We start from the raw sequence: 14,173 nt of genomic DNA on the forward strand, positions 1-14,173 counted from the left end.
TAGTATCTTACTGGTATGTAAAGTACTTCAACAATATGTGAAATAAACGTATACATTCTAAGGTTCGCTGCCGTTAAACCTAATGTACAGCATGTTAATATACAAAAATATATGACACGTATATTCAGGAAAAAGAAAGACTTTTACACATCTGTAAAAAGGGATAAATACTATAAACACAACACAATAAATCCATCTTAAGTACAAGGCGACCACGTTACTGGCTTTGTCATGTGACCATATCATTGGCTTTGTTTTACAAAAATGGGCCTGTGGCTTGCACACAAGTGATGTTGATACCTGATTTACACATGTTACCAACAATAAAAGCTTTTAGACTTCTAGTCATACTAAAAATGTGTTCATGTGCAGAATATCAGATATTCTCCAGGTTTGATCAGAAGTAAATGTGTTGTATTTTCTGGCTATGACTGCCAGCAGAAAGCAAAGTCAGTATAGTATAGTACATTTAGAGTATATTTGAACATACAATCAGATTCATTAGAAATCGGATTGTTATACTAGATGGGGAAAGGGTCTGATGTTTTACACATTTATGTTTTTTTAAATCCCAAGGATCCATTCGTAAAGCCTCCTGCTGATGAGTTTAACTTCATACACAACAGTCTTGGCTCCCTCTGGTGGCGGCATCCTTTAGTGCAGTCAGTACAAAATGCACAAGTTCCTCCTGAGGATGGGCCAACAGGACCAGGTGCTGGAGTGTGGCGACAGTCCTTCGTGGGTTCATTTGTGTGTTGGCTCTTGGGAGGAAGAGTTTTGTTTATGTCGGGTTTTTTTTAGATCCACACTCATATTCATAACATTGTCGGGGTTTGGAAGTTGATCCCCAGTCCAGTCTTCACTGTCTGTCTCCTCACTTCTTATGTGACCCGATCATGACCTTTGAGACGAAGTTGACGATGGCGCTCGCCGGCTGCTCGGGGTCGTGTTCAGCAAACAGGTGCACAGATTTTCAGTCTCACTCTGAGATTTCCGAGCTACGAATCCAAAGATCCTGGAAGGAAGAAGGGCACAGAGACGGAGCGGAATGAGCTGAACTACATTTGACAGCATTTCAAATTGCAATCGTGAGCACGTAGAAGTTCAGAGTCTTTCTTGAAGCAACACATCTTTCAGTATCTCTAAGATGCCTAAAGGTTCGCAGTTTCTGAGCTATGTTTGAGTTTTGGGGCAGCACAAATAGAAACCTATGTTGCATCTCATTCCCCATCTCTCTCTCTCTCTCTCAATCTCTTATGTCTCGACCACCGATTCTCAATAATTCTCCCAATAATTTCAAATGTGCCGTGAAAGCATTGCAGCATAGGAAAGTATTGACATGAATTCAAGCGACCCGCAGCCTCGCTTCACGAAACATCTCAATCTCTTTACGGCCATCTTTCAACCCACCTCCATCTTCAGTGGTGTGAAGCGAGCAATGAAGGTGCACAATACATCGGGTGGAGAAAAGGCACTTACTTTGCAGTGGAAGCGCTGCCTCTTGTCCATCTGTTAACACAGAATATCACAAGTCATCACACTGTTGTTGGCCATCATCACATTATATTTCACATATATACATTAACATTACAATACATATAAAAGACAGTCCTTCAAAATATGGCCATAGCAGGACAGGGACCATTTATAATATACACTTTTCTTATATAACGTGTGATACAATATGTATTATGACTCCTGAGTAGACCTTTTGTGGTACTTTGCTACTAATAAAGCCCTCCAGTTGTTTGCCAATACAGGCTCTGATATCTCAATCAAAAATCGCCTTTCTTGCTATGAAGGAACAACAGTGTGTTTTCCCAAATTTTGCATGAGGGAAGAATCAGTGTTGCCCAATGATAAACAGATACAAAAGTAATTTCCCCATTAAACTCCCTGGTTCTCTCTCTTGCAACACATGTATTCTGTTGGTCTCATCTACAATGAATGGAAAATAAATTAAAAAAAATTCTTTCTTTGACTGTATATAAATTGCCAAATTATTGTAGGAGGGGCCATCATAATCATTCCGATTGTCTTTATACCTGTGAATGACATTTTAAGAGGACTGTGCAGCTTATTATTTCAATGTCTATATGAATAACGACAACATAGGATGCTTACTTCCTGCCCTGTGGGTCCAGGGAACAGAAGATGACGGTGTTGACCGCGTAGTGCCTCCTGAAAAACAACCTGCAGGAGCAAACAGAGGCAGTCTGTGTGAACATGTGGACTTGCTCCTGTACCTCCGGACCTCTAATCAACGTGTCGCACACTCACTTCCTCTGGTTGTCGGTGAGCGTGATGCCCTGTGCCGACACCTTGAAGTGGACGGCGGTGGACGGCGGAGGGGGGTCCATGGCGAGGGTCAGCGTGGTCGCCTTCTGAACCGCCTGATGTCCCGTCAGGGACTCCAGCTCCACGGTGCCCAGGTACCACACGTTACACGCTAAAGGAACAACGTGGAACTCTTAAAGTCATCATCTACTGATTGTATTCACTGAAACAGAGCACAGGCGTTTTGTGGTGGATATCACGTGAACACACACACACACACACACAAGTCAAGCAAACACACACATGTGGGAACATGTGTGGTGTCCCGTACCTGCTCCCTGTTTGAGGAGCTCAGCTGCTGAATTTGTTGCTGTCTGTGCACACGAGTCATTCAGCTCCTCCACCGGGTCTGTAAGTGACAACACGCGGAGACCAGGCACATGCACACACACACACACACACACACACACACACACACACACACACACACATACGTGTAAGTCTGGGAATTGCAATTAAAACAATTTACGTTTTTAAAAAAAATGAAATATAACTTTTTTTTAATCGAAGAAATATGCATCTACAAACAACACTGGACACAGCTTTCTATTGTTTATGCATCTCTGTGTCGTTGCCTCGGTGAAGTTGCACTCTGCTGTTTGACAGGTTCTTTGATGCATGTGAGCTCTCGCCGCTTACCTTTGTCGGGCAGGATGAGCTTACAGGGCAGAGCCAGCGGGGTGATGGAGTGCTGACACACCAGAGCTGTGAGACTTCCTGGCAGGAAAAACAAAGAAAAACAACCACATGGACATTTCACAAACAGCCTCACGATCCAGACGCATGATGCATGCGATGCACAATGAAGCCAGCTGCACCTCATGACGCTGACCAGTAGAGGGCGTCACACTGTCAGCTCGCAGAGCGCATGGACTGTAACTGTAACTGTTAGTGTTGCTGTGTGATGCACTTTTCTGCTTTTCTCCCACAGTTCAGAGGGAAATGTTTATCTTATTACTCTTCAACGCTTTTTGGTTTCACAGGTCAGTAACTTCCTGATAATAACAGACCTGTAAAACAAAGCACTTTGCAGATAAACATTTTATAAAACACTAGAGAAGTTCTTAAAATAGGATGCAATGCAGCAGATGGAACTAGCACATTGTAATTCTGCTGACAGAGAGGAACAACACAACAACAACAACAACAACAACAACACCAACAACAACAATGTAGTAGCTTGTCAATTTGACTTTGGCATGTTGTTTGGTTTGCGTCGCTTTCGGCTGACAAGAAACCCTGTCAAATATTCATGTGTCCAAGAGCTTTGAAGAGGTGATGTGATCACGCACACGTAGATGTTGCTATACTACGAGGACTTTTAGAATTAAGATATTGGATAAAACTGTCACCAAATGTGATAAATGATGTCTGATACTCGGTAAAGATTCAGTTGTCTCACCAAAGTAGGGCTCATTGGGGCAGCCCTTAAGACGAACTCCTTTCTGAGAGCACTCGATCAGGAAGTGTCTCACCAGCTCATTTGACACGTCTCCCACTGCAGAAATACACACAAAAATATATATTTCAGTATATTTTGGTACATTTAGTGTTACTGACTAGTAGAAGGAAACGTTATTTGAAATTTAAACATGAAAAGAATAATAAAAAGGCATATAATCCCTCCGTCTTCATATCAGTGGTTCAGAAAATCTATTTCAGAGAAAATGTAACTTCAAAAGATGAAATACAGTAAATCACAGTGTCACTGAAAAGATGAATGTGAAGGAAGCACTCTAAAATCCTTTATGTTGGACTTTGATCAATTCACAAATAGTCTTTTTTTTCTATCAATACAAATCCCACATATGTGTTTATAAATCACCACTACAGGCTGCATACATTTCCTGTATGAAAGACAGTTTCTGTGAAACAAACAGGACAACTTGACAATGTCAGCCTACCTTTTTTACCTCTGCTGTAACACGGACGGAGGGGGCGTGGCCACCTTCATAGCCAACCCATAGGCCCCCGCGAAATGAATGGCTGTCTCTGACAAGTGAACGAGCCGGGCTCTTTGTCCTTCAGCACTGCGATGGGCTGTTCAGTAGGTCAACAGGAAGTGGGAAACAACGGTGAGCTAAAGTTAGAACCATCGTGTTCATACTGCACAAGGAGCAACGCTTATTATTAATATCTGTATGCAAGTGTGCCAGCTTGGCTCTCCTGTCCAACACCAATATTTACCTTGGTCTCTGGAACTGTCGGGCTTGTACCAGAACTTGGAAGTGTCCTGAACAAACTTCACAGTGTCCTGCTTACTGCCAAAGTCTGCAAGATTAAGACATCAACTGTCAGAATGTTTGGTCCCAAATATGACAAGACAGGGCGGGAGAAATAAAAGTCAGAGGGACAAAGTTGAAGGGTGACACATATCACTCAGCCCTATTTATATAGAAGCAATGTTGTTTGTGGTTGTAAGGCCAGTGAAAATTACAATAACGATCTCCTGCATAGCGGCACGATGGAGTATAAGCTATATTTCAAATATTAAATGTCGTTTTCCATGAACATTAAAACACTTTATTTTGAATTGGTTCTCAAATATAGTCATTATGACTTTTTCTCACTCTGACGGTTTTCTTGTCAAATTGACTTTATTAAACTTTATTCTCAAATTTCAGATTTATATCCTAACCGAGACCATGTTTCTATAAAGCTGCTGTTAAGTTTTTCCAACGTTTTTTGTTGTGATTGTGGCCATTTTTGTATTTTTTACTTAGCATAAAAGTTTTCCGAATTAAATTATTTTCATCGAACTAGGTATCTGGTCAAATGTTATGAAATTCTGGAGAAGCCTGGGAAGAGCAAACACTTATTTTTCATCATTGCAACAATTTAATTCACCAATAAACCATCTGTCGTGCAATAGTACAAACTATAAGAGTCAGTCATTTTTTGCCAGACTACTTCCATTTTCTTTTTTAATTAATGAAATAAAAAAAAATCTTGGAGATTGATGCCAGTTTTCTGTTCAATGTTATCTATCATTCAGGTTAGCTGGCTGATTTCTCAGAGGGAGAGGGAATGTAATACTTGTATTAATGCCGAGGCGACAGAGAGGGAGAGCGACTCTGTGACAGTATACCTGCTCCAGGCGATGGGCCCCACTGAAGTCCCCTGAGGGGTTCAGGGGGTCACGGAGGAGATGAAAGAGGATGCTCAGACTGCTGCCACTGTGAGGGCTGGAAAAGCCGCTTAGAGACGAGGGCGCGGGAGCCAAGCTCCCCCCCCTCGCCCCCATCTCCTCTTCTCAGGCAGCAGCGGAGGGAGGACCCCGTCTCCCCGAGTTTCAGGACTCCCGAGGCCCTGCATGGCCTCCAGCAGGCTGTGCTCCAGGCCGCCGTTCCCCAACAACAACAACGAGGACAAGTCCGCATTGTCTGTCTCCCGACGGGACCCCCGCTAACCTCCACCCAGGCGCTCTCAGAGCCCCCCCGGGGAGAGCTGTGGGCATTGGGAGTGCTGAGGGAGAGGGGAGGTGAGGGCTGGAGGGCATACGGGAAAGTTCAGGGAGTTTGGAGTTCGGTCATGCCACACCCGGGGGAGGAGTGAGCTGCAGGAGAGAAGTAGGGGAGAGGTCGAAAGGCGTGCACAGGGTCATAAAATCAGTAATGGTGTCAATATTTTTTAACCAGGATGAATACAAGGCATTAGAAGTCTAGTGTCAAGACATTCAAATGTGAACTTTTTACATTATTTTGCCCACGATTCATTGTGGCCACGACGGCATCATGCGCTGCAACACACAATGTTGTGTGAACACCAGAAACGGAGCGGATGAGCTTACCTGTCTGCGTTGCGGGAGGGGGCTGATGTCCGATGGCATCGAGCACACGGAGCCAAAGATCCTCTGGCAGGAAGCAGAGGTGACCGACACTCGGATCTGAACAGCTCTCCCTCTGTGGAGCCGCCAGGCGTGGTTCATTACCGTCCAAGAAACTCCGGGAATCTGATGAAGAGACGCAAGAGAGTCAAATGCTTTGTTTCCATAAACTATAATCACTGCCCACGAAAACTGACTGCTACGTGTGTTTGCTGTCGTCCAACCGTTGTTTGGATTATGAACCATCAACGTGTAAGCACCTTTTTATTTTTTTTTATAGATATTAACGTGTTTCTTTAACCTTTTAAGGAATGAATCAGCAAGGTGGAAATCTTGACAAAAAAAATAAAGGTATGACATTACATCATGTTTTTTCATCGCGTCATCTGATGTCCACTTCTTGTCGAGAACTACTAAATAGTTAAATAGGTAACAAAAACATTGCGACTGTTTCTCAAAATTTTAAACGGTCAGTGTGTTTGATTCAGCAAGATATGAAGAAGTCTAAATTGAACATCCTCATATTGACATTTTTGACATCGTCTGAATGCCTCACATCTAATAATACAGTGGTCACTTAAGCCGACCCCCCTCAAAGGCAACAAAGGGTTATTTCTTGTTGCCCCTCGTCCTCTGCCCCCCTTAGGCAACCACAGCCCGCCACTGGACGCGCTGGCAGGCGACTATTGGATCTTTGGAAAGAGCCAGGCTCGCTGTCTCACCCGCATCACTCTTTATGACACTGATACAGATCCATAAGTGAAGCACAGACATGGCCATGATGCATTATCTTTTCTTTCTTTTTTTTTTAAAAAGCTTACATTCTACACCTTCTACAAACTGCATCGGCATCATTACAACCACGACAGTAAAGCATACACAAGGAGCAAAGGTGTGTGTGTGTGTGTGTGTGTGTGTGTGTGAGAGTGTGTGTGAGTGAGTGAGTGAGTGAGTGAGTGTGTGTGTGTGTGTGTGTGTGTGTGTGTGTGTGTGGGTGGGGCACTCCAAACATCCTAACATGACATTCTGACAACACAGTGTGTCATTCAGCAAACACGAGGGCACAGACGGGCCTGTGAAGTACGATGAGTCACCGTGTAAAGAGTCGTACATTATAAAGAGCTCCTTGTTCGGCCGCCCCCCCCCCCAACACCCCCACGCCCCCCCCCCCCCCCCCCCCCCCCCCCCCAACACCCCCAACGCCCCCCTCCCCTCCTCTCTTCCGCTCCTTCCCTCCATTCAAGCACTCTGAGGTGGAGGAATTTGGACTCGGCTTTGTCTGTGATCACACTGGACGAGCTGCATCGTCTCGACTGGATTATATAATCACACGTGGGCTGTTAATGAATTTGAAGAATTTTTGAGTGTTGCATGATACACTGGGAAACACACACACACACACTGTAAACACAGTGGACATTTTTTGTTTTGAAAAAAAAAAAAGTTTTGAATTACCTCGAGTATTTAGGGGGCAAATGACACTTTCTTTTTTGTTACACCTGTCGTTCCTTGTTACTTTGCCGATTAAGATTCTCCACAATTAACGATCAAAAGTGTAGTTTACGGTATCAAGTTGTTAAAATGAGCTTCCGCCTACAAAATTAAAACACGCTCTTTACATGTTCATGTTTATATTATGTAAAAAGGATACGTCTGAAAGAATTGTTTTTTGATGGTTTAATAAATTATTTTAGGAAGACAATTCAGTTCGCTCATTATTCTCACATTTTGGCGTTGCTACTTTTTCTTTAAGTAAAGGATCTGAATAGTTCCTCCTGCCCCCGATTCATTGTTTGAGGTTCGTCATGACCTTTTCCACGGCTGCGACGTTTCCCTACTTATTTTCTACAGCGGCAACATTCTGTGCGGTGTATCCAAAGTTATTTTTGTTTGTCAAGTGTCTATCTGGCTCCCAGCTCATCAACATATCTATTATAGTAGCCACAAAACATAGGAATTGTTTTAATAACAACCATTGAGTAAGTACATTTACTCAGGATTTGGAGGTACTTGTATTCTTAGATTTCTTTCTCCAAATTTTGGCGGAGAAGTTTGTAGTTTTTTGTACTTTTTACTCCGCTAATTTACATTGATGTGCCTTAGGTTTGACATACAAAACATTTGATCATTGTATTAATTATTGCTGAAGGTTCAACATGAATTTGTCTCGGCGCCTGTCTCCGTTCATGTGTTTATCTTTGTTTGTGTATAATTATGCATTTCCATTTATTTAAAAATAATTAAGTAATGATGGTTTGGGGCCATCTGATACTCCCAGTGGAGCATCTGATACACCACACACAGGCAGTCAACACTCAACTTGCACCGTTAGGGGGTTAAAGGTCAAGAGCGCTGAGCAGGTTATGTTGTGGTCTTCCTCCCATTTGACCCAAACCTCTCGTCACTGACACGCAGACTCGTTCGCCTCAGAAAACAAGGTAATCCGTGAGTGAAAGTTGTTTGTTGCATCCATGAAGAAAACAAACACAAAGTGTGCCGAGGATCCTCACAACATTCCCACAGTCCCCGTCAGTTTCTCTCGCTCCTCCTGGGACGTTTCTCAGAAAGCAGCCTGGCTGCGTCTCGCTGCGTTCCCACGGCTGACGGTCCTCGCTGTGGGTTTGTCGCATCTGCTGCTGCGCAGCTCATCCAGTTAATTACAGAAACAGTTTAAACACTGTGGGCAACACTGGCGGACCTCGCCCCGACCTCTGACCTCAGACCAGACTCAAAGCTCTGTGATTATTACACCCTGATACACCTCTCACCTCCTGTATCCACGCTGCACAGTATCCATAGCTACTCACGCTCAGCTGGAAACCTGGAGAGAGGGCCGAGAGAGACAACAGCCCCCAGTGTGCCCAGCGTCAAACAGATGGGGCAACGGAAGCAATTTTCTTAATGCACAAAAAATAAATACAAATATATAAATAAATAAATAAATATATATATTTATTTATTTGCATTTATTTTTTGTATATATATATATATATATATATATAGAGAGAGAGAGAGAGAGAGAGAGAGCAATATATAGATAGATAGATATATAGAGAAAGAGGTCATATATATAGATATATAGAGAAAGAGAGAAAAAAAATGTATACAAGTTTGAACAAGCATTTTCTGGACTCCCTCCACTTTTCAAAATAAGAGCATTTCTCTCTGTCTAAATATTCTGTTAATAAACTGCTGAGTGCCAGAACGAGGTCGTGGCATTGACCCTCAATAGGCACCAAGATAAACTTGTGCCGAACGCTTGTCATCGAATACCACCCCTTTGAATAAATGAGGACACACGTCCGGGGAACAGCTCACGTATAGGTAACCGAGATGACATCATTTGTTGGCGCCTCCAAAGGAGGCCTATTGCAATGCCATGGTTAAGATTTGGTCCGGGTTAGGCATAACAACTTGGTTGAGGTTGGGGAAAGATAATTGCTCGGGTTGGAAATCAGTACTTCATTAGTGTTAGTGGAGCTTCGTCGTCATGGTGACAATAGCAAACACGTAAGGTTAGGGAGTGATCGAGGTGGTGGTAATGAGAGATGTCTGCTGGAGGCAGGAGACGAACAGCAGTCTGCTCCCGTCTGTGGTCCTGAAATACTGTCGCATTACCTTCTCATTGATTTGGGACATTTTTTGCTTTGGCTTCTTCACGTGAACATAAACACGGAAGATTCCAGTAAGGTTTATTATTGTATGCTTTCCCAGTTAAGTAAATAAGTAATTCCATACAAATACATACATATTAGACACATATGTCGAATTATGCTGCTAAAACTCCACGTCCGACCGCTTCTACAATACAGATGTAAAGTTTCATAGTTTTTATAGTATCTTAACTTATATGTTGTCTACATGTTCTTTGTTGTTGTTGTTATCTGTTTTGCACTTTATTATTATTATTATTATTATTATTATTATCATCACTACAATCACTTTATGTTGGACAAGAGAGGAACGTAATTTCAGATCTTTTGTATGTTCGCACAAATGAAAGAAATGACAATAAAACTGACTTGGACTTTGACTTGGACATTTTGCAACTATCTGCTTTATGCATGTCCATGCTTGTGTTTGGACAACATTTAACATTTCAGATGTCTGGCTCGTTCAATGCAAAAAAAAAAAAAACGTCAGGTATTGGTCTATTTCGAAAGTGATCTTCCGCTCTGTGCCGAACTGGCAGTTTGAGTTTTTTCAACAGTGTTTTGTTGTCCATTGTTTTCTTCTCACATGTGCAGCTCCCAGTGAGTACAGAAGCCTCTTCAGTTCGGGTCGAACCGTGCATGAACCAATTCCAGATGGCACAGACCCATGTGGACACGACTGCCAACCTCCACCAGCCAATAAACACACACACACACACTGAAACTGTGTGCAAACCGTTATGCTTTGTATGGAGATAATCCTATTAATCAATCAAACCACAGTGGGGTCATCTGGAGTTAATATTTCTCTTCATACTTCTCACCTCCGACCACGCTGGTTGCATAAACCAGAACGGTATTACAGGCGAGGCACGGACAGAAGAGGAAGATGAGAAACATACAGCCGCCACATGTTCGCCGCAGCTAAAGAGCTCCAGTGTGGTGTTGTGACAAAGAAACGCTTCTCTCTTGATTCCTCCCTCTCACGCATCCAAACATTTACTCCCTGAGCAGCATCGCATTAGACAGAAGGGTGAGCCTACACACATGCACAAACACAGTGATGCATGTGGAGTTATGCAGAACAACAGTGGGTTTGCAGACTCCCTGCTGACCACAGGAATGTGAGCGCAAGCACTTTGTATGCATGTGCACACACACACACACACACACACACACACACACACAACCACACATACACACACACTAAGGCTGACAGGTCTGAAGGTCTACGGCATGTTAACAGCTGTTCACAGCGATCACAGGCTTCGGCTTCTCAGCCCCACTGAAAACGGGGGAAAGGGAGCGAAAGAGCAACACTTGAGAGGGAATAGGAACACAATGAGGAGGAAGACACCTGCTGGGGATCCCCAGGCCCATTGAAAGTACATATTTAAAAAAACAAAAACAATGAGTAGGTTCTTATTGATAATCCACGGTAAATTAAAATGACGAATATCACCTAAACTCTCTGAGGCAGATCATTCACGGTACTGGACTCTGATTGTCTGATGATAACGACTTACTTATGAAGTGAGAGGAAGCTTCATTTACTGTTCTAATTCTGTGAACTTGTGTAAAGCTGGTGCAGAGTAGGGATTCCTGGCACAGCTCCACCTACTTCTTGCATGCACATTGAAGGGGAAAACACACTCTGAGGCCAGGGGGGGTTGGTCTCACAATAACGTTGCTTTAAAAAAAAAAAAAATACTATCAATGTTGCTGCAGTATTAACCTCTAAAGCGGGTGCTGGCGAATGCAATGGCAGGAATTCCTACAATTAATATGTGATCAACAAAGTCCTTTTGCCGGTGTCTTAACATTGCATTCATTGGCCAGAGGAAAGCCAACGAAACCACCGAAAAGCACCCAAAATATCACTGCGTCGTAATCGTCATGGCTGTCCAGCAGACAGAGAGCGACACGATCATCCCACTGCTCTCATGTTTGTGTCCACCTGACGAACAGAAAGAAGTCCATCGTTTACTTTTCCTTTTAGCTCTGATTTGGTCTCCGCCAATGAACACATCGGACTCTTCAGCTGTTTGACAAAGTGACTGAACTACACTGTAAATGATTGTAAGACCAACAAAAACGCTGCGTTAAAAAGACACTTAAAGCTCAGTGGAGCTGCAGAGTTTGTAATAATTACTTGTGGCTCTTTTACATAGTGAAGGTAGTTAGTTCTCTGATCCTTTGATAATAAAAATACATATATTTTTTAAAAGCTTGAAGAACTATCTGCCAGAGGACATGCCGCTCTCCTTGGTATCACTTGGTGCTGCATCAGAATGTGTTCACTTGTCGCCCACTGCCCTCCCTCCTTCAGTCAAAATCAATCATCCTCAGAACCCCTCCTATACAGAAACAGAGCATTTTCCTATAAAAAGGACAAACTAGTAGGCGGTTGTCTGTAAATCAGATTCCTCTGCTCCTTCTGGGTGTGTGTGTGTGTGTGTGTGTGTGTGTGAACGGACAGCTTTACCGACTCAGTGAAGTGGCAGAGGGGAAGGCTAAAGTTACGAGGCAGCTGCGGAGGGAGGGAAGAATAACAGCGCTACAAACAAGCGGAGGGAGGGAAACGGGGTGGAGGGTTACGGCAGTCGAGGCGGTTTGAAAGAAAAGAGAACACTGTCATCGCCGAGGTGTTTATTGGTGTCTAAAGTATTCTGTTAATAAGTTGATGGCTTTATAAAACTCGGAGTCTCTTCGTAACGTCAGAGTTTAGGATCAGATGTGGAGATATGAAGGTTCAGTTTTCCTAAACGTCAGTGTTTTTTTCATATCTGAAGGAAGGAAGTCTTAACTGCAACAAACAAAAAATGAACTGCACCGACATTTGATCATGTTTTGACGCTCAAGTGAAATTCCTCATCCTTTACCCATGTGGGGAAGCCATCATGGATCATAAGTGGTTCTCCCGGTGGCTCCAAACATGTCTGTAGTTCTAACATGCCGCTGTGATGCTGTAATAACTCGACGCACGATGCTCAGCCTCACGCTGTATCGTATCTGCGATCACGAAGTTTGGTTGGCTGTACAAAAAAAAAAATGGACTTTTTAAGTGGAAACAGGCTTCGAGCGTTTCCCGGTGGTTTTACATTTGCATAGACAACCGGATCACTGTCCGTTTTCTCCTCTAGAGCCGAGAAGCTTCCAACCACACAGGACACTTCACTGTCCCGCATTTCTGCTATTGGGGGTGGTAGCTACAACAAAAACTTGCATGGAAACTCATTGGTTTGAGGACCTCCTTTGTGTAGTAAATCGAGGCTTCATTTCCTGGGAGATCGTATTCCGGTGGCAGAAAGAATAACGCACTAAAAATGAGGCTTATTGGAAACCAATATGAACGCTGATGGTGTCCTTTTCTATAACCATTACCTTGTGCAATCAACATTTACTTCATAACGATAAGACAAAACAAAACACTTGTCTATTGACAGTTAAAAGGTGGAGTTGGGATCTTTTTCATGCTTATTGAAATAACATATATGTAACCTCAAGACACCAAACGCATAAAGACACCAAAAGCCGTGTCTACTGGGAGCTGTCCACAGTTCTGATGCCATCGGGTCACACTGACTCCAGGTTCCTGAACTTCACTGAAACGGTGTTTTTATGCTACTTTCTCTATCCGCAAGTGCATCCAAAGGGTTCTAGGTTCCACCGTCAATTATCCACAATAGAGCATTAAGACATGACGAGTGCTGGACGCACACTCGTGATCCATGATGACACAAAAGCTGAATTCTCTCGCACTGGTTTTCTGCGCAACATCCTGTTGATGTTTGACGACGGCGTCGATTCGATTGTTTGACAGCAGAGTTGTCAAATTTGCATATATCCAACTTTGTTTTTTTGGGGGCGTTGTTTTGTATACAAATCAACGGTCTATGGATGGAGGCTGTCATTTAGAGTGCTATTCAGGCTCCAGACCTCCGAATCAACACCTACATCCCTCATGTATTAAGACTCCAAAGAAGTCAGACATTTCAACACCCGAATATCAACGTCAGCTTGCCACATTGTGTTGGCTCAGTGGGGGAGCGTGGTCATGCTTTAATCAGAGGCTCGGCGGTTCAAACAACTTCCGTTGTCGACTGAAATTGGAAGAAGAATAATAAATAAAGACGTTTCTCACTGGTTCTTGCACAAGAAAACCAAATAACCTCCCCTCCCAACAAGAAGCCAACTAACATGAACTCTGAATGTCTGGCTGAATGAAAGAAAGTGACACATTTTTCTGCTTTCCTGCAGCTCTTATAGAGCGCATGTCCCATAGTCTGCGTATAGATCCATACGGCCGGTAGTTTCAAGTGCCTTGTTGCCATGTTATCTACTGGAGTGTAGATAT

At 43.2% G+C, this 14,173-nt stretch overlaps 1 protein-coding gene across 1 annotated transcript in view; it reads right to left on the minus strand.

The window, feature by feature from the left end:
* Window positions 1–14,173, minus strand: part of si:ch211-191a24.3 (tensin-3) — a 40,076-nt gene that overhangs the window by 478 nt on the left and 25,425 nt on the right. Inside the window, 20 exon segments of the mRNA XM_034530927.1 lie at window positions 1–963; window positions 966–1,015; window positions 1,480–1,509; window positions 2,125–2,193; window positions 2,281–2,449; window positions 2,609–2,686; window positions 2,977–3,054; window positions 3,740–3,843; window positions 4,251–4,309; window positions 4,311–4,337; window positions 4,339–4,376; window positions 4,525–4,608; window positions 5,426–5,486; window positions 5,489–5,568; window positions 5,571–5,757; window positions 5,760–5,843; window positions 5,845–5,902; window positions 6,138–6,216; window positions 6,219–6,261; window positions 6,264–6,289. The exon segment at window positions 1–963 is cut by the window's left edge and continues 478 nt beyond it. Coding sequence (XP_034386818.1) covers window positions 875–963; window positions 966–1,015; window positions 1,480–1,509; window positions 2,125–2,193; window positions 2,281–2,449; window positions 2,609–2,686; window positions 2,977–3,054; window positions 3,740–3,843; window positions 4,251–4,309; window positions 4,311–4,337; window positions 4,339–4,376; window positions 4,525–4,608; window positions 5,426–5,486; window positions 5,489–5,568; window positions 5,571–5,757; window positions 5,760–5,843; window positions 5,845–5,902; window positions 6,138–6,216; window positions 6,219–6,261; window positions 6,264–6,289 — 1,493 coding nt within the window. The 3' untranslated portion in view covers window positions 1–874.

This window comes from Cyclopterus lumpus, chromosome 4 (assembly GCF_009769545.1).
Source record: "Cyclopterus lumpus isolate fCycLum1 chromosome 4, fCycLum1.pri, whole genome shotgun sequence".
Lineage (NCBI taxonomy): Eukaryota > Metazoa > Chordata > Actinopteri > Perciformes > Cyclopteridae > Cyclopterus > Cyclopterus lumpus.